This window comes from Oryza brachyantha, chromosome 4, assembly GCF_000231095.2.
Source record: "Oryza brachyantha chromosome 4, ObraRS2, whole genome shotgun sequence".
NCBI lineage: Eukaryota > Viridiplantae > Streptophyta > Magnoliopsida > Poales > Poaceae > Oryza > Oryza brachyantha.
The window spans coordinates 17,475,265-17,498,633 of record NC_023166.2 but is presented as its reverse complement, the minus strand read 5'-3'; the positions used below and the strand labels follow the sequence as shown (position 1 = coordinate 17,498,633).

Sequence of the window (23,369 nt, the reverse complement as noted above, 5' to 3'; positions counted from 1 at the left end):
AACAATTAAATTAATTATATATAGGACTAAAAAACATTTGAAAATAGTAGCACTACCACGAAAACGACGGTAGGTGGATTGGGAATCTCCATAAATCATGATCAATTCCATGATTTCCATCCCTAGAGAGGTCGCCGATTTCGTCACGAGAAGGCCATCTCCGTCGTGGTGGGCCTGGGCCAACATGGAGAGCAGCTTTTGTTTAATGGGTCTTATTGGGCTGGGCCGGAAATGTGCCCCGGCGCGCGCCTCACCACGCATCGCGCCGCCTACTCTCGGTCCACCCGGCCCCCGACACGATCCCCACCAGAAAAGGGAAGGAAGCCTCTCGCCGCCGGCTCGCTCCGCCGCTCGCCGAACGATGAGAGACTGAGAGAGAGAGAGAGAGAGAGGGACAGCGAGCTCCGGGGAAGGGAGACTGGGAGAGGGCAACTCCGGTCGCCGGAGAGGTGGGGATCTAGAGCTTCGAGCCTGGCGGCGTCCAGCTCACATCGAGGTACGCTCCGCCACCCGTTCCCCCATTCCGCATCCAATGTTGTTTTCGGTTCTCCGCTGCGCTTCCCAGCTGGGGTTTCCGCACTGGAGCTCGCCTCCCTGCGGCGAGTTTAACTCTAGCCAATTCGTCGTCGCGTTTTCTGTTAGTCTGGGATTCATTGCGCTGTTCCGAGCGCTATGCGGGTTTTTTTTTTTTTTGGGGGGGGGGGGGGGGGGTCGTGTCCTCCCGGTGGCTTGCGGTGGTCTGTTAGCTGAGCGTTTTGATGCCGATTTGGTGATTTAGGGTTCGTTGGTTGATTCTGCCACTCCTGGTGGCTCAGCTTCGCTAGCTGTCTCATGGCTCACGCTATCACCCTTACTGCAATCTCTTACATGTCAGGAGGATGCCGCGCAAGGTTGTCTCTGGACCTGACTACGATGACGAGTACGGCGATGACTACGATGAGTATGATGATGACTACGATGATTATGGCGAGACCGGGCATGGTGACACTCAGCTCCCCATGAAGGAGGAGAAAGGTATTGTGTCGAAGATTTTAAGCTATTAGACAGTGTACACCTCAGCTATAAGAATGGCGAAATAGTTGTTGGAGTTGCTTCGTGATGTAGGCTTACCATTTGGATGGCACTTCTTAGCCATCCCGGCGAAAAAATGTACATTTACCATATCTGCTCATGTAGGTTAGTTATAGCGCTGTTGATTATTAGGAGCCTTCAGCCGTTATCATTATTTGTTGAGTGATGTTAAATGTTGTTGATGTCATTACATTATTTCCGTTCTGCATTTATACTTGCTATTGCATCCTCCATTGTCTGGAACTCTGAATATGCAAATAAAACATGGTATGCTTAACAACTCAAAACCTTCCAATAGCATTGCTCTTTCAAACAAATGAAGTGATCACCCAGCTTACCTTTGTCAATTTCCTGGTCTTGTGATAATTTCCTTGCCCATTTATCCCATTATATGCACTTCAGATATTTGTTGAAGGCGTTGTTCAATATACATTTTTTAGACTGAGTCAAACATCATCATCCAGTCAGTATATCAAAATTTATGGAAAAAAACTTATTACAAATTATTTTTTTCTCAAATTAGTCGAGAATCGAAACATAGCTGGCTAGTAGTTGGAAGTTGGAACCAGCAGGATTACCTACTATTGCTGAATCCTGGTCATATTCATATTATAGTTTTATATGTTTGACAACTTATCAAATAATTCATATGCTTATACATTTAGCCGTTGCTATCTGCATAAGCTCCATGCATTGAATGCTTTGCTTTGTTGCTGTACTGTGTAGTCTTCTTTTATTTACTCAGCATATCAATCTAACTGCATGTAGCACATTGTTAAAATTCCTTGATTTCTAATTATGTCACCATTCTCTTGTTTAGAGTCATTGAAGAAGTCCTCAGGTGCAGTGCCTGTGCTTTGGAGATGCTCTATGTGCATGTTTGATAATCACGAAAGCATGGTGTACTGTGAGATGTGTGGGGTTTTTCGAGAATCCTTTATAAAATCTTCCAAGGATGGTTCAATCAAAGGTACATGAACATGCTTTAACCATTCTGATTCTCTTTGAATGGAATATTATTCCCAAAAGGAATTCTACCTAATCATAGTTGCTATAACTATTAAATTCAGTCAATAGAATACCAAGTGATTCTGGGAAACCTTTGATGCCGAAATCAGATTCTACCAAGGTGCCTCTGAAGACTCGTACTGCAGACTTTGGTGGTGACACTGAGATAAAGAATGCTGGCATATCTCATGAAAAAGGTACTGCTGGCGCAAATTGGCAGATACTGTATATTTTGTGTATGCACTATGCAGCTCTGTTCTACCTCCAAACTAGCTTCTCCTTCCATTCACCTTATTGAATAGGAAAATAGGGGGAAAGGACAAAAGGTCTTATGTATAGGAAATTCATTTTCAACCTTTTATTTTACCTAGAACTATTACTCTTCCTGCGGCTGTACAGCCTATTCTCTTGCATACCAGTAAAGAATGTTTCACTTGTTAGATAACAACAGTACGTAGCTCATTTGTCATGCCTTCTGAGGTCTGAACCATGATATTCTTGTAAGGGTGAATTATTGTACTGGATTTGCAGATCTTCTGTTGTATCATAGCCAGTTGTATCATCTGTTGGTCGATAACCCTTCCTGTTGAAAAGAAGGCTATTAGCTTTGTTTTTTATCATCACCTTAATTCAAATTATTTTATTATTCAGCAGTTAGTTCCACACAGTCTGCATCTGTTGGTAGCTCATCAGGCACTGGGAAAAAGGTGAAACACATCGCACTTCCTGAAGATGTGCCTGTCGAGAGGACAACTCAATTGATTTCTGATCATTTTCAGCTGAAGGAGGAACAGAGTAGTAGGGCTGGCAGTTCTGCTGAGAATGAGGATGCAGCCCAGAAACTTTCTTCTGACATCCACAAGCTAGGTTTAGAAAAGAATGAAGTTGATGTTGCAAAAACTTGTTTACCCGAAGAATATAAGCCTGAGAAGTGGATGTTTGCTGATGAGGAATCAGGAGTGCCGAGCCAACTAAACCTTGCAATAGTATGCTGTACTAATCTTCTATTTTGAATATGGCATATGTTCCTTAACATTTGTTGTTCAAGTGCTTTGTCTAAATGGGTGACTGTTTCTGACCACTTTGTTTAGGTGGGTCATGTTGATTCTGGCAAATCAACACTCTCTGGGAGACTGCTACATCTACTAGGAAAGATATCAAAAAAAGATATGCACAAGAATGAGAAGGAGGCTAAAGAAAAAGTAAGTTTTTTGTTGTTGTTGTTGTTGCTAAAATCTAAACTTCCATTCGTATTATTTACATTGTGAAATTTATTTTTTTCAGGGAAAAGCATCATTTGCTTATGCATGGGCTATGGATGAGAGCAGTGAAGAAAGAGAAAGAGGTGTGACAATGACTGTGGCTGTGGCTTATTTAGAGACCAAGAAGTACCGTGTAGTTTTGCTTGACTCCCCGGGCCATAAAGATTTTGTACCAAATATGATATCTGGTGCAACACAAGCTGATGCAGCTATTCTTGTTGTTGATGCTTGCTCTGGCTCGTTTGAAGCTGGCATGGATGGTGAAGGAGGGAAAAGTGTTGGCCAGACAAAGGAACATGCTCAGCTTATTAGAAGCTTCGGTGTTGAACAGCTTATTGTTGCGGTCAACAAGATGGATGCTGTTGGATACTCCAAAGAAAGATTTGAGTTCATCAAGGTCCAACTTGGTAGTTTTCTGCGGTCATGCAACTTCAAAGACTCATCTGTTATCTGGATTCCTCTTAGTGCTGTTGAAAATCAGAATTTGATCAATATCCCTTCTGATGGCCATTTAACCTCCTGGTAAGTTGTTTTTCTGAAAAACTATATCTGGGCCATTGAGTGAAGTGCACCACCGGTCCCTAAATTTGTATGCATGTGTCATCTAGGTCCTTGAACTCTCAAAATGTATTTTTGGGTCCCCGAATTTGTCCGGGGTGTCATATAGGTCCAAACGAGCTCCGACCCGCTTCATCCGCTGACGTGGCATGCCACGGTGGCGCCTACGAGAAAGGAGAGAAAAGAATAAGGAGGAGAGAGAGAAACTGACATGTGGGACCCACATGGCACAACCAACATGTAGGCGCCACCGTGGCATGCCACGTCAGCGGATGGAGTGGGTTGGAGCTCGTTTGGACCTATATGACACCCCGGACAAGTTCGGAGACCCAAAAATGCATTTTGAGAGTTTAGGGACCTGATGACACATGCATATAAGTTTAGTGATCGCTGGTGCACTTCACTCTGTGCCATTTTACATGCTACATTATGTAGAATTTTTTAAAACAGAGGTGGTTGTTTCATGTATCTTGCAATTTCCAACCTTTTCATATGGTATTATCGTAGTAAGCACTCATTGAAGCCAAATCTGGGAGTCTGAATGATTTGAACATATATGAAAATAACCATTACTAATCTTTTGAAATATTTGGGAGCTGATCCTGACCATTTTCTCAGTAAAGAAAGTCATTCGTTTGTCTGAACAATATGAATCTTGAACTGATGTCCTTTCAGGTATCAAGGATTTTGTCTCTTGGAAGCTATAGATTCCTTGCAGCTTCCATCTCGGGATGTTTCGAAGCCACTAATTCTTCCTATCTGTGATGTTATCAAGTCTCAGTCAACAGGGCAGTTGGCAGCATTTGGAAAATTAGAGACTGGAGCTATTCGAAATGGTTCAAAGGTACATTCGCCGTGCCTCATTAGTCAGCAGGGACTGTCAATAATCGTTCATTTCACGGAGATCAGTAACAACATGATGTCAATCTTTCAGTAACAGCGTGATGACGGAATTTGTTGTTTTTTAATTTCATTTATACTTGCTTGTGTATGTAAATGTCTTGTCATTCTCTCTGTTCTGACAGCTTGGAACTTCCTGTTTCAGGTTTTAGTTTCACCTTGTGGGGAAGTGGCAACAGTGAAAACCATCGAACGCGACTCAAACTCATGTGACATAGCAAGAGCTGGTGATAATGTAGCAGTTAGTTTACTGGGTATTGAGGGGAGTAAGCTAGTACCAGGTGGGGTTCTTTGCAACCCTGGTTTCCCAGTGCTTGTGTCAAACTTCTTGGAGCTAAGGGTTCTAGTGTTGGACGTCACCATTCCTATCCTTGTTGGCTACCAGGTAACGATATAACCAAAACCTTTGTTTGATTACTTTCTTTCTTAATGCAATCTAATAATGATAAGTATCTAGGTGGAATTTCACATACATCATGTGAAGGAAGCTGCAAGGGTTACAAAAATCGTGGCATTGCTTGACAAGGCTGGGAAACCAAGCAAAACTGCACCTCGATTTCTTAAATCAAAGCAGAATGCTGTTGTGCAGGTAACAAGTGATCACAGATCCTTGTGAGGAGCCATTTTTTATGAATTCATCATTTGCAATGATTTGATTTTCCTGATATTTCCCAGGTTACCCTAGAGTCTCCAGTCTGTGTTCAAGAATTCTCCAAATGCCGAGCTCTTGGCAGGGCATTCTTAAGGTCGTCTGGAAGCACAATCGCTGTTGGAGTCGTAATGCGGGTACTCGGGCAAGATAAGAGCTGAAAGACCTCCTCCACAAACATTTTAAAATTTGAACATAGCTGATACCGTGCTTTGGGGCACATGTTGGAGTTGGCTCAAAACCACACTGTATTGCCGATCAGAATTTGGCGATGGCATTTTTCACTGTTTGCCCGTCGTCATTTCCGTCGTGCATTCCAGCATTTTAGTTGGGATACGACTTGTCAACATTCACATTCACGAGTTCTAAGTTCTAACCCCCAGTTTTGCGAATGAAGGGATTTTCCGTGCAATGCATAGTAAATTGTTTAGTTGTATGGTGCTATTTGCAATTTTGTTGTGCTTATTGAAAAGTAAACTGACCGGTATATACCATACAGTTTATCCTGTTATGAGCCGGTGGTGATGGGAACAAGATCTTCCGATGTAGAAATTAGAGACTCAGTGACTGTCGTGTGAGACCATGCATGCACGGTGGGGGCTTATATGTGGCTATGTTTCTCTGGCTTTACGAAAGAGGAATTGTGTCCGTTATGCTACTTGGTCATCCAAATAAAATAAGAGCATATTTTTCTTTTTTTTTTGCATATTTCAAAACAACAAGGATCTCATATTTTCGATTGGTTGTTTGATTCGACGTGGAGGCCCATGACGAACTCACGACTCGGCCCAGCTGATACCAAAAGGCGAAGTCAGAATGGAACACCACCATTAGATTAGAGAACAGCTCAAAGGCCACATGCAAAATAGTCTTCCTCCCCGTCGACGAGAGAAGCAGACGAGCCCGAGCCACCCACGGCCGCCCGCCGCCGGATTTCGCCGGTGAGCTTTCCCTCTCCCTCAAACTCTTCCCTCCCTCTCAGCCCTTTGCTGTGATTGGAACTGGAGGGCCGTCCTTCATCTGCTGTGCTTGCTCCCTGCCCTAGCCGATTCCTGCCCCCCTCGGCCTCGACTCCCGTCTCCTCGTGGGCTCGCCGCCGCCGCCGGCGTCCTGCCGTATCTTCGCCGTTGAGCAACCCGTACGCAAATATTCTCCAGTGCATGGTTTCGTTCGTCTGTTTAATCTCCTCCGGTGGCCCATTTTCTCCTCTCCGTCCGTCTGTTTGTTCGGTCGGCCTCAAATCCCGGACCGCCTCTTCCACTGGCGGCGCGAGGCAGCGGCTCCAACCCGGGCTCGCACGACGACGCTGCCTGCTCCCTGGTGGCCTTCGAATCGGGTCTCCTCCTCGCACGCCGCCGACGCCGCCCCCGCCTGCTCTCTGGTGGCCTCCGCCTGAGCGGTTGATTCCTCGCACAAGCGGCTACTCGAGGTCCCTTCCATCTCGCGTACTTGCTCCCTTCCCATCGTCCCTCGATTTTGGTTAAGGCCAAGAATCCCGACGTTTGATGCGGGTTATCCAGTGTACAAATCGAACCATGTTTCTTTCTCTCTTCGCTTGGTTCAATTTGGGACAACACTGGAGATGCCCTTGTAATCTGGAAGTTTTTCTCCTTGCCTTAACCGTTCCAAAAAAAATGGGGTCACCTGAACCCCCATGCCCCTGCAGTCTTCATAGTAAATATGTTGACCGCTTTATTTGTTATCACACCTATTTTGTATTTCTATTTGGTAATCTGTGTTGAGGGATTAAATTAGATTGCACTGTTTAAGGAACATAATGTAATCTTGATTGTCAATAACCCATAATAATATATTACTAGACTTCTAATGGTAAATTGAAGCCTTGAACAGAACATATCTCCATTGGATGTTCATCGTCATTAATAAAATTATTCAAGACTGATATTGGTATAATTTCATGTTTGCAACTTGCAGGAATTTTACCTATCTGATATATATTAGTACATTGCAGCGGAAAAATGGTTGTGGGGTTAATAAATGCTAACCCTGTAATTTACGAGAAAAAAGAGAGGCGCATCCGGCAGGCACCAGAAACCACAGATGAAAATGCAGCAGAGCCTATTGACCAGCTAGAAATATTTGATATCCTTTTATTTTTTACTTATCTACATGTCATGTCGCTTATTTTCCTGTTATACTTACCTCTATCTGGAGTTCTGCTGCGCTCGACATTTTTGTTTATTTGCACCCCTTAACATTCTTACATCATATTAGAGATATAAAGGATCCAGAGCACCCATACTCCCTAGAAGAGCTTAATGTTGTAACTGAAGATTCAATTGAAATTAGTGACGAACATAGTCATGTCAGGTAAGTTTTTTCTCTCTACCATTGGTTGCTAAAATGGACTGTTAATGAAATTAAGTCATGATAATTCACCATTATTCTATTCAGGGTTACTTTTACCCCAACAGTGGAGCATTGCAGTATGGCAACCGTCATTGGACTTTGCCTGCGTGTGAAACTTATGCGCAGTCTCCCCCCTCGTTACAAGGTATGCTGTTGGTGTAGAGCACAAGGCCTCTTTATGGTAGCTGGTAACCATAGTGCCTTAACATATTGCTGGAGCCATCAGATTGTAAATTTAATATGTTAGGTCATGTATAGTTTAGAACTATGACTGACATGCAACTTAACTATTTTCTCTTTACCTTCAAATATTGCATCTACATCTATGTTGCTCTGAGCCTCTGAGGTACTTTTCAGGACTCAATAGGTGGTACATGTGCCTGAATGTATATCTCAATATATCAGCAGAATAAGTCCCTAATTGTTCAGAAACCAATGTTATATGTGAAACTTAATCATCAATGGCTAGAAACACAGATATCTTGTGAAGATATATCCAAGTCAATTCATGATCGAACTGGAGACTGATATCTAGTGATTGTGCAGTCTTGCAGATTCCATAAGCAAACCGGATACCTAGATTATTTTTTATTTTTGTTCATTAGCATGATGATAAATTGTATCTTCATGCTATTTACTATTCATATTTCTTGGGAAAATATGGGCAGCCCACTCATCTATAATTTGTGCAGGTGGATATAAGGGTGGCGCCTGGATCACATGCAACTGAAACCGCTGGTATATACGTTTTAGATGCTACAGTTAATGCTTTACACTTACCACGTTCTCTTGCTTGGGTCAGTATCTCAGTGGTGTTGTCACCTTCTTGTAGTGAACAAGCAACTGAACGACAAAGAACGCGTTGCAGCTGCTCTGGAAAATCCAAACCTGCTGGACATTGTTGAGGAGTGCCTGTCACCAACGTTTGCTTGAGACCTGAATACAACTGGGAGCCAGTGTGTTGATATATTCCAAAAATACACTGAAACCCTACGATATGTATCATAACCTTGTCATTTGAGACAACCTTATGTGGCATAGGACTTGTGCATGAATTTTGATGGTCTGTGCCTTTCTATAAGGAAACTGCTGCTCCACCGTTTCATACCTTTTCTTTGTGGACAATGATCTTCTGTCATATATGTGAAATATATGAAGTACTGTATAGATGTCAATCCACGAAAATGAAACAGAAGGATATTCCATGTGCCATCTCTGTAATTATATCAGGTTGTTCTTGTACTGTTCAGTCAGTCGGTACTGACAGTATCGTGTGTGGTCTGTCAACTCTGTGGTGTCCCAAGATGAATTCAGCATACAGAACATGGGACATTATATGGCCTGTTAACCCTCTAGATGAATTTGCTATGCACGATAAGCATGAGGTCTGTTTAGACCATGGCTAAAAAAATTGGACTTGGAGTCTTTTTAGAAGAAGGAAATTGAACTTAAACATTTGACCAGTAAAATCTGATAATTCTGCCCAATTCGGTATTCCCAACCCCTGAATGCATTCAACATGAGTTCGTTGTGCAGTAACGCAGATGGCAAAACATCGGCCACAACAAGAGCATTTTGTGGACTTTGGAACGGCCCAAACGGCCGGGCCGTCCACGTTTCTACAGTATTTACACACTTCCATACGCTCACGCCAACGCCAGCCAGGTCGACTAGCGAGAAAGAGAGCCGTGCCCGGGCGCGGCGCGCCTGATGGCGACGAGCTTGGACGAGAGGCGCATAGAGAGCGAGAAAAAAAACACGAATTTTCCTTAAAAAAGAATAGTAACATTTAAATATAATAAAATAAGTGTTGGATACCAAATGTTTTTATAAAAGAAAACCTTATTATGTTGGTCTAGGTGTGTGGTTCATAAAGTTCGATAAAAATCTTTGGAGTCTGAAGAAATAACTTTTCGATAGGGGCACTGGTCTAGGTATGTGGTTCACACAGTTCGATAAAAACCTTTGGAGTCTTAAGGTGAAGAAATAATCTTTTGATAGGGGCACTTCGTTAATCTTTACTGTGCCGATTAGACTCTAAAAGTGTTTATAGATGTAGGGTTTATGTGCATGTGTTTTTAAGGGAGAGTGTGCGTGCGTGATAAGTACATGTGTTGTTCTGCATTCTAAAGAAAAAGTTAGACATATTATATTTTAATAATATTGCTCAGCTATATTTTTATAATTTTTATTTAAAGCTTATTATTTTAGAAAATTCAAAAAACGCTCGAAGTCACACGCTGGCACGCGCGATCCCGATAAAAAAAATCGGCGAGGCTAATATCTTCCCCCTCTCCCTCTCTCTCTCTCTCTCTCGTCCCGGTAGGAAGAGGACGGCCTGTCTGACGTCACGCTACTATTCTTACCATTCCACGACGCCACGACAAGCAGCCGACGGAATCCCACCCACCACCCAGCTCCTCTTCCTCCGCCTCTCTCGTCCGCTCTCCTCCCCATGGCGGCGTGGGCCGACGCCGCGCGGCTCCTCGCCTCCCCCTCCTCCCCCGCCGCTTCCTCCTCCTCATCCTGCTGCGTCGCCAGGCCGCGCGCCTCCCTGGTGTCGAGGCTCCACTGCAAGGTGCGTCCCGTCGTGGTCCTTCCCCCTCGCTGGCTCGCTCGCTCCCCCCCGGAAAAAAATTGATTATCCGTGGGACGGTGGGGGGGATTCGCTACGCTGCGCTCCGGCTGACGGCTGTTGTGCGGAAACTGTTGGTTGCCGCCTTTACGGATTCTCGTAAGCGTAGGCCATCTGGGCTATGTTCAGCCATGTATGGTAGTACAATAATTCCTTCAAAATTGGAACACGCGTCATAAAAAAATTACGTAAAAAAATGGATCTTACCGGACTATTTTTTTGTGTATGTGGAAAGTAGTGGTGTGCATCGGATTGCTAAAGAAAAGAGGTCTGAATAATAAGCTCGAAGAATAGTAATTTGTGAGTGCCTGGTCTGCAGCCTGCTTACACAAGGTTCTGTGTGCTTTCACTTTGAAATGCATATGTTGCTAATTGCTGTAGCATCATTGATGAGGTGCTTCCTTTAGCGTGCTAGTTATGGTATTCAGGCCATGCTGGGTACTTATCGGCATGATAAGTTGTTCACATTTTTTTGCCTGTTTGTGGTTTGAGATATCAAGTTGCTGGATTTAATTGTTTGTGATGCCTGTCATTCCAATGTTCAAAATGTTTATCAGATTTTGCATTATCCATATTTCACACTTGTTATGCTTATTCAATTGGTGAAGGGGCCAAGGTACTTGGCTGTCCAATCTCTCAGTTAATAATTTAGATGACACTCACGGTTTGTACTTTACGTTGAATGATGGTCATCACGTTGGACCTTTCTGACCCTTGGGCTTAACAATAGTCTTCCTAATTTACTAGTGGTACAACCGTACAACTCAATGTTTATACCATGATTCTTAATGGAATGGTAAATACTGATATACGAGTATTATTTAGTAGTAATATGCAACCCACTTCATGCCCTGACTTAAGTTATATTTGGTCAAGTGAATGATGGTTTGTTGTTCTGCAGAGCTTTCGTTATACCAGTCGTTCCAAATCTGGATTCCATATTAACAGTTGTCGAGCAAGGAACTTGAAGGTTAAAGCAAAAATGGATTCTGGTGATGGGCGGACACGACTTGCTCCACTTATATTTGAATCTCCAAGTGGTCAACTTCTGGTCCAGATACTCCAATCGCACCCTCACCTACTTCCTGCAACAGTTGATCATCAACTTGAAAATCTTCAATCAGAGAAAGATGCCCAAGAGAAAGAAGCCTTGAAAGTTCCCCAGGACCTCCTTTACAAGTAAGCACCCCAGAATTTGCAGGATGTCATTTACTTCATTATCAGATCTGTTATTCTGTTGGCCATCATGTTTTACACACAGATATAACCCCACTACCTGTCATGCGTTGTTATTCTCACTGTATTAAAAAAAATCTCAATATGCATCGCATAGATAATAAAGAAACGGTGTATCTATGCAAACGTATGGTATTAATAACATGACATTAGATCTTCCAGTGGAGAATAAATCTAAAAAACTAACTGACGAGCTAAGTTAATTGAATTACAGGAGAATAGCGGAAGTCAAAGAGAAGGAAAGGCAGAACACCTTGGAAGAGATCATCTACTGTTGGATTATATATAAGTTCATGGATAATGACATAGCAATGACACCCGCATTATCACCATTAGGTGGCCCTGTACGTGACATCTCCTCATTGCCTAACCAAGAGGATAAGCTACAAAGCATACACTCACCGGATGCGCTTGAGATGATACAAAACCACCTCAATCTTATAATGGGTGAAAAGGTAGCAGCACCATTAGATACTGTTGTTGAAATCAGCAACTTAAATCTTGGAAAGCTTTATGCAGCATCCATCATGTATGGCTACTTCCTAAAGAGGGTAGATGAGCGATTCCAGCTCGAGAAAAACATGAAGACTCTCCCACCAAATCCCAAGCAACAGATAGTATTTGAAAACCTAAAGCCGAATCCATTCTGGGATATGGAATCATTGGTCCAAATTACACCTGATGGAGAGGAGATCGATTTGGATGATGAAGAATCAAATCCAAACAAGTTAAGGTCATATGTTTCACGCTTGGATGCTGATACATTGCAAAGGTATGCTACTATCAGATCAAAAGAGTCTGTCTCACTGATAGAGAAGCAAACACAAGCGTTGTTTGGACGGCCAGATATTAAAGTTTTAGATGATGGATCTGTTAATGCAAAGGATGGTCAAATGATAACAATTACATTTATAGAGCTCACACATCTTGTCTTGGAGGCAGCTGCATTTGGATCCTTTTTGTGGGAAGCTGAGAGTCATATAGAATCCAAATACCATTTTGTTAACAGTTAATTGTGTATTTGTTAATCTGGAAATGGTTTATGTGCACTGGATAGGATAGGATCCACCTCTATTATGGTTCAGCATAGGTGATTATGCTTTCAGTATAGGTGAGGCCTCATTATGCTTTCAGTATAGGCGAGGCCTTGCTTGCTACCAGCAACAGCCATGGAGCATATATCAATTCATTGTCCATTTCTCTATGTACCTAAGGCCCTCGCATGCAAGGGTTTTGTGGTGTTGATCAAAATGAGGTCAATGATCAATGATGCAATTTTCCAGCTGAAAGAGGATGGCACTCATATACCCTGTTTGGCTGTTTCTGGTCATCCTTGCATATGAAAGGTATGACAAAATTTCTGGCTGACAATGAACCTCCATCAATTTCATATCTTGCAACTGCTGATAAACTTGCATATACATGCAAACATAAGAGAGGAGTGGAAAAAAAACTGAATCTAGAATTGCTGCACGAAAAGATAAACAACATTGCCATAGAACTTATATTCGTCCCAATCAAGTTACTATCACACTACAGTGATCATGATCAAATGCAATCTCCATACTGGATAGATCATAGCCCACATTAACATTACGCGGAGGATACACGCCCAGTATCGCCCTGTTCCCTGCAGCAGCAGCCAAACAAACCCAATCATCTCCATCACCATCACCCTCATCAGCAAAGAACAGCGCGTTGCCAAACAGCTCCAAGTCCACGCCCCCATCGAAGCTGAGCGTCACTGACACTGCCTCAACGTCCGACATGTTCCCGGTGTAGCAGTAGATGCTGGGACGGGCGAGGTCGTACCGCCTCTTCAGAGAGATGTCCTCCTCGATCCTCCTCTGCAGAGGGTAGAAGACGCTGCCCGGTAGCCAGAGCAGCGTGGTTCCGGAGTCCACCAGCATCGGCATGGCGGCGGCGGCTTCTTCTCCGGCTCCGGCAAATATGGGGACAGGTTGCTGCTGATTCAGGCGGCTCCCTTGCTGGTACACCACGCTCTTCAGGCGAACGGCGTAGCCACTGCCGTCCTGCCTGAACGGGGCCCTCTTCCCCGTCGTTCTTGCATGGGAACCAAACCGGAGGTAGCTCGCCGATCTTTCGTCGTCGACGTCTTCTGATGCTGGGATGCAGTAGGAGAATCTATCCACACCGAGCTGTGCCACGAACGATGGCCTGCCATTGCCAAGCGCGAGAATGCCGGTGCTGTAGCCTCTAACAGCTCTGCAATCCTCGACGGTCGCGCAGCCGAAGACGACGTCTCGCTCGAACTGGTCGCCGTCGTCGTCGTCTCCTGTCAGGCTAAAGCGGAAGATGTCTGACACTAGGTCACCTGACACGGTGCCGCCATCGCCGTAGCGCCGCTTGAACAGGCACCGGCGCCCTCCATTGGCAGAGCACGCCTCGCACATCGGATCGAGGCGGGAGAGGCGACGGAACGTGAGGGACTTCGAGGTGTCATGGGGTGGGTAAGGTGCGGAGGAGCAGCTCGTGCAGGGATCGCACTGCGTCCACGAGAGGTCGCTGCCGGTGTCGAAGAGGACGTACCTGCAGGGAAGGATCTGATGATCCGTGGGCGTGCCGATGCGGAGCTGCACGAGGTAGGTGCTTCTCTGGGACCGGCCGTACAGCGGCACCAGGAGCTTCTTCTCGCCGGCAATGGCGACGTGATCATCGCCGCCGTCATGCGACGGTGCGGGCAGCTGGTTCTCCTCTTTGACAACATCTAGCGTGCTGGTAGTGAACCTCCGGCGAACGAGCGGGAGGGAAAACCCGCCGCCGCCATCGATGGAAGCCTCGTCGGAAGGAGCAGCAGCAGCTGGCTCGTGGACCACGACGGTTGAATCGCCGGAGATGAACCGCGCAGCGACTGCTAGTGCGGCAATGCTAACAAGGACAGTGGAAGGGAGATGAGAAAACAACATGTTGTGAAGATTTCAGCGAATTGAAAGGAAGGGTAAACTAGCTACAAGAGTTGCTGAAAACTGAAAAGTACATGGAAGTGTCAAATATCTTCTGCAACTTGCAATTTTGTTTTAGATGATCTTGCAGTTACTAGCATGCATGTCATGACTCATGAGGAACACTTGCGTTCTGGTAGCTCACGCCGGCGATGAAAGTCTACACTTGCAACACCGCAAAAGTGGTCAGCCTGCCAGCTTCTGGGACAAAACCATTTGATGGGTTGGATTTGCAAGCCCAACACACATTGCAGTGGCTACCAACACCTGATAAGTGGGTAGCCCATGACAATCAGTGGACTGGATTCACAAAAAAACGTGCTCTCGAAGAACGAATTGACTATGGCAATTGGAATGGACTTTTTATATACGAGTTTTTAAAGATAAAGACTAAAAAATAATCTATAATAAAAAATCCTAAATTTAACTGCGAATTTAAATTTCGGTTTATAAGGGTAAACAAGAGCGAAAAAATGCGATAATTTTCTCTCCTTGCTGCAAGCAACCAACATGCATCTGTCTAGTAAACATTACCTAAAAAAATTATCGGGACGAACACTTTCTGTTCTGCAGCACACATGGCAATAGAGAGCAAGGCGAGCACCGGCAATGGAGAACCGGTGAGTGTAGAGCTGCAAAACTGCAGGAGGTGTCAGGCTGGCTACCCAGCCATCAGGACGAGCTCCGGCTGCGCTGGGCCAAAATCATTTGATGGGCGGAATCTGCAAGCCCATTACACGTATCGGGGCCTACCAACCTGGGCGGTGGTTCCACAGCCCATAATGAATACTGGCTAAAAACTCCAGGCCCTGTGTCAACGTGACAGGGATAGAAAGATTAGTACCACATCGCTTGGCAACGTGAGAGGGGTAGCAGAGAAGTGGGTATAAATTAAGAGGGAGGGGCAGCTTGCAAACATACTTACCTGGACGGGGTCTATGGATGATCATGAAGGTCCATGGCCTAGGCTAGTGGCCTCCATTGCACTTGGGAGGAGCACTGGCTTACCATCTCCCTAAGTGGGAGAGTGGATGGACGTCATAATTTGTGGCAGAGGGGGTACGCGTTCGCGCGGCCCCTACCAAATAGAAAATCGAAATTTTTCATGCTGTTTTTATCAAATACTTATTAGTATAGATTGGGTGTTTCTCATAAATGTATCTATCGAACTAATGATTATGTAAATAGATGGCAAAATAGGTGGGTGAACTGAGATTTTTTTAGTTATCTATTGTTCTAATTATACCTTAGTTATCGATCTGGCTTCTGGCTAATCATTTTATCGGAAGAGGTGAAAAGCTCATATTTCAATTCAGTATTTGATTGTTGAGAGTTGCAGTATTACACATTAAGCTCTGGTACTCACAGTCTGTGCGCATGTATAACTCCACTGGGAGTAACCAATGCCAGTAGTAGTAGTAATATCCAGCAGAAGAAAAGATGCATCTCATCGAACACAAAAAAAAACATAAAGAGCATCTGGATACCTGTTACCTAGTAGTGTTATGACTAATAGTAAAACTCAACGATGTTTCATAGTTCATACTATATACAACTCTAAATAAAGAACTGCCAATATTTAAACGAGCACTGTTTTGTTTGCTCTGATTGATTTACAGAACATCTACGGAGAGGCAGTAAAGTACGTTGGATGATCGGTCAGAAAACGGGGCAGCCGTCCACGATGACTCCCTTGGCGGTGGGGCAGGTGGAGAGGTCGCAGTGATCGATGTTGCTGGAGCTGGTCCCCCACCAGTCGATGGTGATGTCCCGGTTGGAGAGGCAGAAGAAGATGAGCACGCCCATGATGGCCACGCCGGCGTCCAGCGCCGCCGACAGCACGTAGTTGTAGCGCTGCCACCACGCCTTGCGGCGCCGGAACACTAGGTAGTTGAACACGGCGCCGACGGAGCACCACGCCGTGTAGTTGAGCGTCGACGCCGGCGGCATGTTGGCCGTGGCGCCGAGGAGCACGGGCAGGTGGATGAGCCTGATCCAGCCGGCGTGCCGCGGCAGCGCCCTGGCCAGCAGCCACACCACCGCCGGCCCGGCCAGCCCGCCGAGGAAGAACCAGTTGAGGCTGCCGTAGTAGCCCAGCGGCCCGAAGATGCGGCGCGGCCCGACCAGGCCCCAGATCACCGACGCGTCGAAGAACACGCGGGAGCCCGGGCACGTCCACGGGCTCCCGGCCGGCAGGTGCTTCCTGTCGCAGATGTGCGGCACCGTCGACAGCAGCCACCACGCCACCGCCATGTTCACCGTCCCAGCCACGATCGTCCCGATGAACTGGTCGAAAACCAAACCATGTTGTTATTACTTCCGTGAATTATCAACTTAGGTAATTGCCAGGATAAAATGAATATTTTTTAAAACAAACTTAATAAGTATGATTTTTTAAATATTTTTGAAAAAATACATTGACGTACCAAAAGTAGTGCAAATTCTGAAGGTACAAATTTTTTTATTATCCTTAAAAAAGTCACTCGAGTTAAGGATGTTAAAAAAAACTCAGTTTAGTATCTTGAGGTATTAAATTTTTTTTGTTAAAGATACTTCTCAATGATTGTAAAAGTCTTTAAATTTTTATAATGAAAAATATAATATTTTGAGATATTTTTTAAAAGATGTTTAAAAAGCTATAATAAATACTTAGAGCAAGTGATATAAGCGATGCAGCATTTATTAGCATGGAGCAAATTGCTGATTTGCTGGCTTAATTTGGAATTTTATCAACGCAATCTTGTGCAATCCTTGAATCTTGATTGCTGGCTTAATTTAGGATTATCAATGATATGGATATGTTTATGCAATTGTGCTAGTAGAAGTACCTGGACTAGAAACATGGATCTCGGAGGAATTTTCATGTAGTGGCCGAGTTTGAAGTCTGTGAGGAAGGAGACGGCCTGGTTCATGCTGATGTAACCATAAACCTTAAAGCACACGTTGGCTATCGGCTTCCCTGGCATGATCAGTCCCATGACATACTCCGTGATGATATTCAGCCCCGGCGTCTGCAAAGGAACACCATAATTACAGTAATCTAAATCTAGAGATGATTTAGAGGTAAGATATGTATTGAGTAGGCAGGCACTGTGTGTGTATACGCACCGTGTTTGTGGTGGCGGTGATGACACTGATGGGGAGCGTGAAGAAGAAGGCGACGGCCATGGCCGCGAGGAGCGCCCACCACGGCAGCTGCACCTCGTCCTTGAAGACGGTGCAGAGCACCAGCGACGTCGCCATGGCCAGCGCGAGCATGCCGTAGAACCACCAGTTGGGGATGTCCTCGTACCTCCTCATCAGCCTCGTGTGCACGTCCGGCTTCTCCCTGGCCGCCTTCCTGAACTTCTGGTACATCTCCCTGCACGCACGCAAACAGCATCAAGTTAATCGATCGATCCAGATCAAGATAGAAACTTGATCCAAGATATTGTACAACGTAACGTACTTTCCATAGAAGAGGGCGACGTGGGACAGGGTGGCGGCGATGGTGGCGAAGCCGAGGCCGTAGGAGATGGCGAAGAAGAGGCTGAGGTGGATCCTGCCCTGCCGCGCGTAGGCGTCCGGGTCGATCTCGAACCGGTCGTTGACGATGGCGGAGATGTTGTACTCCTGGCCGGCGCGGTCGAACAGGTGGGCGGAGAAGAGCGGGAACGTGCTGGCCTGGAAGAGGTTGAGCGCCCAGTAGGCGACGGGCAGCATGATGTAGGCGAAGAGCACGAAGCCCGCCCAGACGTTGACGATGGCGAAGAACGGGTACACCAGCGGGCTCCCGAGGAAGGAGACGACGGTGGCCCAGTCGAGCGTGAAGGCGCCGACGCCGAGGCCGCTCATCCCCGACCCGACCTGCTGCATCGTCACCGACCTCGGGTACGCCCAGCACAGCCACGACACCGCCCCCACGGTCGGGAACAGGTACCCCGGCACCACGTACCACGCCGCGCTGCAGATCAGCGCGATCAGGAAGAACTTGGCCCGCGTCATCCGCAGGTTCTCCTTCTCGTGTAGCGCCCTGCAGAGTTGATTCGCGCGTAAATTTGCTCGGTTAATCTGGCACGTACGTACGTTCGTTCAGATCGCGTCCGTCGATCAGGTGTGCTCACCTCAGGAGAGAAACCTGCACGAGACTCTGCGGCCACCACATGTGCGCCGGCTCCACCACGTACTTCCTCATCAGCCCTGCCCATCCGTAACCCAACACCTACGTGCGATTTTCGATTGAATCGGCATGATCGAGACACCACCATGCTGTAATGAGAGATCATCCTGCGTATTGTACTATACCTGAGTCGTGATGACGAGGAGAAGGCCGGTGGGGAAGGAGATGTTGCGCCGGTAGAACGCCTTGATGATGTTGATGATGTCGATGGCGTAGGCGCCGCCGTTGCCGAACGCGGCGCCGGCGTTGGCGAAGATGGAGATCAGGACGTGCTCCTTCACGTTGAAGGGGCCAGGGTTCAGCGAGCACTCCCAGCCGAACACCGTGAACTTCCTCTCCGGCAGCACCCGCGCCAAGAAGTGCCCTATCGGCAGCGCCGCCACCTGCATCCATCCATCCATCCATGCACATGTAACGTTACACCCCCCATGGATTCCTCGTCGTCGTTTTTTTGCTCGATCTCGGCAGTGACAACATTGACCTGGACGGTGATCTGCGTGATGACGATGGGCTCTGAGCGGTAGGAGAAGAACTGGTTGATGAAGGAGAGCGTCGCGCACGAGAGGACCCCGATGGTCCACATCCGGAACGTCCACACCGGCAGCGACGGGTCGTCGGTCGTCGGCACGGTCAGCCGGACCTGCTCCACCGGCGACTCGTCGTCCTCGTCGGTGGCGGCCGCGCGGCAGCCGGGATGCTCTGCCTCCATTGCTCTAGCCCGCACGCACGACGCTTCAGATTGATCTGCCAAATTCACAGGGGAAAAAGAAAAGAGCTGTCCGGGAGCGTCGCGTCGCACGGTGCGGCGCAGTATAAATATCCCGTAGAGATAGTCAAGATCTGGAAGGTTATTTAGTTACAGATGAGAGAATCTCGGGGGTCAACGACAGACGAGGGTATCTTTAGACAGACATGCGCCTGCCAGCCCAACCAATCAAAAACATTCCATCTACGTAATGGAATCTTTGTTTACGGCTGATTCCTAGTATCATTTTTTTATGTTCATCTCCAACGAGTGAATCTCGTTCAAAATAATCTCCATTGGATGGGATAATTCACTAAGTGGAAAAATTAAGAAATGTTAATGAATCTAGATACATATACGACCAATATAGATTGATCAATAGATAAATATCTAAGTATAGTTAAAAATCCTTACGATATAAAACAGATTGAGTATTTTGTATCGACCTCGCTTTAAAACACAATTGTTTGACCTAATGCTAAGTATGCACACAGTTTACACTCATGCTTACGATTTGTCATGCTTAATTTGGGAGAGAAAAATATTATTCTTTCTGTTTTATATTATAAGACTTTCTGACGGTGACTAGATATCATTTGTATGCTAATAAATCTAGACACATATCTAAAACATATGAGATTTGCTCCGGTCCAACGAAAAGTACCTCGAGGTACCGGTACCTGGAGGTGCTAAATCATTTCCCACTGTTGGATCTAGCTGCTCAGATGTGCATTATTAGATCCAACGATCAAGAATGATTTGGTACCGTGAGATACCGATACCTCGAGATACTTTTTTGTTGGACTAGAGCAAATCTCAAAACATATACATAGATACATGGATGAACTTAATCAAGCCCGAAAAATCTTATAAGCTGAAACGGATGTAGTATTAAACCTTCATTGGAGTAGGGTTTCACCAAAGAGCAATTTTACCATTCTTAAGAAGGTATTAGAAGGTACCACTGTTTTCTAGGTAAAATTTGATACATCTTGGTATCTTAGATACTAGAAGGTACCAAATTTTATATAGAAAACAGTTATATCTACTCAAAAATGAGAAAAATACTCTTCACCAAAATATGATCCTGAAATTAGGATTCATTAAAATACCAATTTTAAATGGGAGCAACCCATTAGAATTGAGATTTATTTCGGTCCAATAAAAGTACCTCGAGGTACCAAATTATTTTACATCATTGGATTTAGCTAAGCAGGATATGCACTGTTAGATCCAACGATCAAAAATGATTTAGTATCTTGAGGTATCTGTACTTTGAGATACCTTTTGTTAGACCAATACGAATCTCACTAGAATTACATCCCGAACAAAATTGCCCTTGAGCTTATCCTTTTACACCCTCCTCCACCCTCTAGCACTGGCCTGATTTGAAGGTGCCGCGACTCTGTCGATGTCAACCCCAACTCCGAATTGCCTTGCGGTGGTTTCGGGAGCTAGAGCACACAACGACTTAGCAGTAACAACAGCAACTACGAACCGCTTACCCAATGTATGTCCGCTCCTCCCAAGGACGCGTGAAGCGGAAGACAAGGCTTCCATTCGCCAATTAAATGTGTAACACATGGCGATGGCGGTGGGATGGAGCTCAAGAAGGATAGTGACGTGAGGAGGGGAGCGGTGGAGGATAGGAAGAAGTGCACGGCCGTAAGGTTAGCACCATCAGTCCCACTACGTACTAGCGGTAACTGCTGGCACCACCATAGATGGGCCTCCTGCCGTCAGACCACCACACACTCTACCGTGCCCTGTCGATGCATTCGTCGTGCGTGTGCAACATGATGGGAAGGAGAGAGCCATCATCGTCAAACTAGAGCACGAGGCATCTGTGGCGCTCGTCGCTGAGAGGTTTAGTGACGTACGGCTCCAGCACCGGGTCGCCCATGGCTTGGACCACACCGATGGCACCTTTGCCTATTTGCCTCTACACATCCGCGACCGGTGCGAGAGCGACGATGCAGCGAACACCTGCATGTGTGCATGATGTCCCAGAGCCAGAGGAGACGACGCGCGTAGGCACGGGCAACCGCCGGTTCGCGTGTCTCACTGGGGACCTCTCCCGGACCTGCGGATGGCAAGCCCATCAGCCCATGCGCCTCAAGCTGTTCACTGGGCCTGGGACATTCGTCTATAATGGGCTCATTTTGTTGCGCGGCCTTCACTAAAAGGCCACGAACTGGGCCTAAACGCACAAATAACGCTTTACACCTAATCAATCGTCGCATGCAATTCCCAACGAGAAAAAAATATTTTTTTGAGATAATAAACGAGAGAAATATAATCAAGGATAACAATGAGGCTACAAAATTTTAATCTCATCATAAATGCGAGGCTTTTGAGAATTGTATTTAACGGCTGCAGAACAACAGAAGCAGCATCACCGAGAGTATCCTCCAAAAACTCGGTACTACTCACACTGTCACACGATACACGAACACCATGTCGAAGCCGAACAATGGCGGACCAACGGTTGCTGTCAAGCTGTACATCGACAAGGAGAAAAAGAAGGTGCTGTTCGCGGAGTCTGACAAGGAGTTCGTCGACGTGCTCTTCAGCTTTCTCACCCTGCCTCTCGGCACGGCCGTTCGCCTTCTTGGCAAGCGGTCTCAGCTGGGATGCCTCGATGAGCTGTACAAGAGCGTGGAGAACCTCGGCGAAGATCATTTCCAGACCAAAACTTGAAGGCCATGCTTCTCAGGCCCCGCAATGATGCAGAAAGTCATTGCGATCGGCTTAAGGTGAAGATTGATGACACCAATGCCAGAGCAATTTATGTTTGCCCGAACTCGTCATGCGTTGGTGATGTTTTTAGCTCATATCCTGGTGCTTGCAAATCTTGCAATTCCACACTAATCCTGAGGGAAAAGCCAAAAACTCCATCTAAGGGCAGTACTTCAGATTCATATCTCAAGGTGGGTTTCAAAAATTATATTGTGACCAACGATCTGCATATAATGCCTTTCTCTTTGGCCGGTTCTCTCCAAGTAATCCGTGCAGCAAATATTCCGAACGAGATGCTTGTGAAGAAAGAGCTCACTCTAGACAAAACCCAGGTAGATCACAACTGAAACGAAGCTGATGACAACTCTTATCCAATCTTTGTATGTTCTCACAAGGTTTTTACATTCGCTGCTAACAGGTTTTGATGCTTCTGAGAGCTGCATTGATGACTCGTAACGCACTCAGCAGCGTGCTTTTGCCTCGTCAGAAGTGACATCTGCGTTCCCTGCTCCAACTCGTCGCCGCTGTTCTCTACTCTGAAGATGTTATAATCAAGTACATTTCATCCGTTCGTTGGAGTATTACTTGTGAAAGGTTCTTTCATGTCGGAGGATCGTTAATTTCTTACTATTGATATCATCCATTGTCTACCTTTGTGATCAGTCAAATAGGTATCCATACTCTCGAGTCAATATTAGTACTTCTGCACTTTGTTTGTGGAATAAAAAAAATTTCGTCCTCAGTTGTTTTATACAAGTCTTCTGGATTCTGATTAGACTGAAAACTCTGCAAAGATCTTGTATTTTAAGGCAGCCAGTTTCGATGTTGGATTAGAGCAAAAATAACGATAAACCAATTAGTAATTCTAAGTCCTAGAAATCCATCTCATTTGCATCATTGCATGTCCCAATCCTACCTGAACTGCCGAACCCAAACGGCCCCGTATATATGGGGGAGGTCTCCGTCATCACTTATCACTGTGAATCTCTGGCAGCTCCGCGAAATCAGCAATCACAAATAGTACACGAAGTCGTAACTGTCTTCACGAATCTAAGTAGAGATCCTTGGCTAGGA

At 45.7% G+C, this 23,369-nt stretch overlaps 5 protein-coding genes and 1 non-coding gene across 11 annotated transcripts; 4 read left to right on the top strand and 2 right to left on the bottom strand.

Moving 5' to 3' along the window:
• The first annotated feature begins 325 nt into the window (after positions 1–325).
• LOC102702748 (HBS1-like protein) lies at positions 326–6,097 on the top strand. 5 transcript variants are annotated; one of them, XM_015836705.2, is made up of 12 exons: positions 326–496; positions 875–1,014; positions 1,892–2,041; positions 2,142–2,276; positions 2,734–2,786; positions 2,859–3,065; positions 3,171–3,281; positions 3,364–3,863; positions 4,575–4,743; positions 4,945–5,184; positions 5,257–5,388; positions 5,475–6,095. In XM_015836705.2, exons 2-12 carry the CDS (start codon positions 879–881, stop codon positions 5,607–5,609), a joined length of 1,968 nt encoding a protein of 655 aa, XP_015692191.1. In that variant the 5' UTR covers positions 326–496; positions 875–878; the 3' UTR covers positions 5,610–6,095. The 5 variants fall into 5 exon arrangements, with proteins under 5 accessions (XP_015692191.1, XP_006652738.1, XP_015692190.1 ...); XM_006652675.3 differs by having other exon boundaries at positions 2,731–2,786; XM_015836704.2 differs by having other exon boundaries at positions 2,734–3,065; positions 5,475–6,097.
• A 177-nt stretch (positions 6,098–6,274) lies between these two features.
• LOC102702278 (protein AE7) lies at positions 6,275–9,140 on the top strand. 2 transcript variants are annotated; one of them, XM_006652673.3, is made up of 6 exons: positions 6,275–6,389; positions 7,421–7,551; positions 7,674–7,779; positions 7,864–7,963; positions 8,511–8,556; positions 8,651–9,140. In XM_006652673.3, the coding sequence occupies exons 1-6, from the start codon at positions 6,307–6,309 to the stop codon at positions 8,749–8,751; spliced, it is 567 nt and encodes a 188-aa protein (XP_006652736.2). In that variant the 5' UTR covers positions 6,275–6,306; the 3' UTR covers positions 8,752–9,140. The 2 variants fall into 2 exon arrangements, with proteins under 2 accessions (XP_006652736.2, XP_006652735.1); XM_006652672.3 differs by having other exon boundaries at positions 6,276–6,389; positions 7,384–7,551.
• Positions 9,141–10,158: 1,018 nt separating this feature from the next.
• On the top strand, positions 10,159–12,735 carry LOC102702753 (UV-B-induced protein At3g17800, chloroplastic-like). Its single transcript, XM_006653662.3, has 3 exons — positions 10,159–10,396; positions 11,355–11,632; positions 11,904–12,735. Exons 1-3 carry the CDS (start codon positions 10,274–10,276, stop codon positions 12,700–12,702), a joined length of 1,200 nt encoding a protein of 399 aa, XP_006653725.1. The 5' UTR covers positions 10,159–10,273; the 3' UTR covers positions 12,703–12,735.
• Positions 12,736–13,059: 324 nt separating this feature from the next.
• LOC102702467 (aspartic proteinase CDR1-like) lies at positions 13,060–15,433 on the bottom strand. Its single transcript, XM_006653661.3, is given in 2 exon segments — positions 13,060–14,676; positions 15,410–15,433. Coding segments are annotated over 2 exon segments (1,494 nt in total). The 3' UTR covers positions 13,060–13,206.
• Positions 15,434–15,569: 136 nt separating this feature from the next.
• On the top strand, positions 15,570–15,734 carry LOC121054314. The gene has a single exon (XR_005811718.1). It is a non-coding gene; the product is annotated as a U1 spliceosomal RNA (small nuclear RNA).
• A 259-nt stretch (positions 15,735–15,993) lies between these two features.
• LOC102702001 (oligopeptide transporter 4-like) lies at positions 15,994–19,575 on the bottom strand. The gene is made up of 7 exons (XM_006652671.2): positions 19,293–19,575; positions 18,937–19,194; positions 18,756–18,853; positions 18,101–18,664; positions 17,761–18,013; positions 17,481–17,663; positions 15,994–16,938 (listed from the first exon to the last, which is right to left on the bottom strand). The coding sequence occupies exons 1-7, from the start codon at positions 19,518–19,520 to the stop codon at positions 16,312–16,314; spliced, it is 2,211 nt and encodes a 736-aa protein (XP_006652734.1). The 5' UTR covers positions 19,521–19,575; the 3' UTR covers positions 15,994–16,311.
• Between the last annotated feature and the right edge of the window lie 3,794 nt (positions 19,576–23,369).

Bases quoted from the DNA above. Each gene is read 5' to 3' on its own strand.
- LOC102702001 (XM_006652671.2), bottom strand. From the start codon at position 19,520: ATGGAGGCAGAGCATCCCGGCTGCCGCGCGGCCGCCACCGACGAGGAC. The intron at 18,014-18,100 runs GTACGTTACGTT...GCGTGCGTGCAG, and splicing joins GTCGCCCTCTTCTATGGAAA to GGAGATGTACCAGAAGTTCA. The intron at 16,939-17,480 runs GTACTTCTACTA...GTTTTCGACCAG, and splicing joins GATCCATGTTTCTAGTCCAG to TTCATCGGGACGATCGTGGC.
- LOC102702278 (XM_006652673.3), top strand. From the start codon at position 6,307: ATGCAAAATAGTCTTCCTCCCCGTCGACGAGAGAAGCAGACGAGCCCG. The intron at 7,552-7,673 runs ATATCCTTTTAT...TAACATTCTTAC, and splicing joins TGACCAGCTAGAAATATTTG to ATCATATTAGAGATATAAAG. The intron at 7,964-8,510 runs GTATGCTGTTGG...TAATTTGTGCAG, and splicing joins GTCTCCCCCCTCGTTACAAG to GTGGATATAAGGGTGGCGCC.
- LOC102702753 (XM_006653662.3), top strand. From the start codon at position 10,274: ATGGCGGCGTGGGCCGACGCCGCGCGGCTCCTCGCCTCCCCCTCCTCC. The intron at 10,397-11,354 runs GTGCGTCCCGTC...GTTGTTCTGCAG, and splicing joins TGTCGAGGCTCCACTGCAAG to AGCTTTCGTTATACCAGTCG. The intron at 11,633-11,903 runs GTAAGCACCCCA...ATTGAATTACAG, and splicing joins CCCCAGGACCTCCTTTACAA to GAGAATAGCGGAAGTCAAAG.
- LOC102702748 (XM_006652674.3), top strand. From the start codon at position 879: ATGCCGCGCAAGGTTGTCTCTGGACCTGACTACGATGACGAGTACGGC. The intron at 2,277-2,730 runs GTACTGCTGGCG...TTTATTATTCAG, and splicing joins TGGCATATCTCATGAAAAAG to CAGTTAGTTCCACACAGTCT. The intron at 4,744-4,944 runs GTACATTCGCCG...TTCCTGTTTCAG, and splicing joins CTATTCGAAATGGTTCAAAG to GTTTTAGTTTCACCTTGTGG.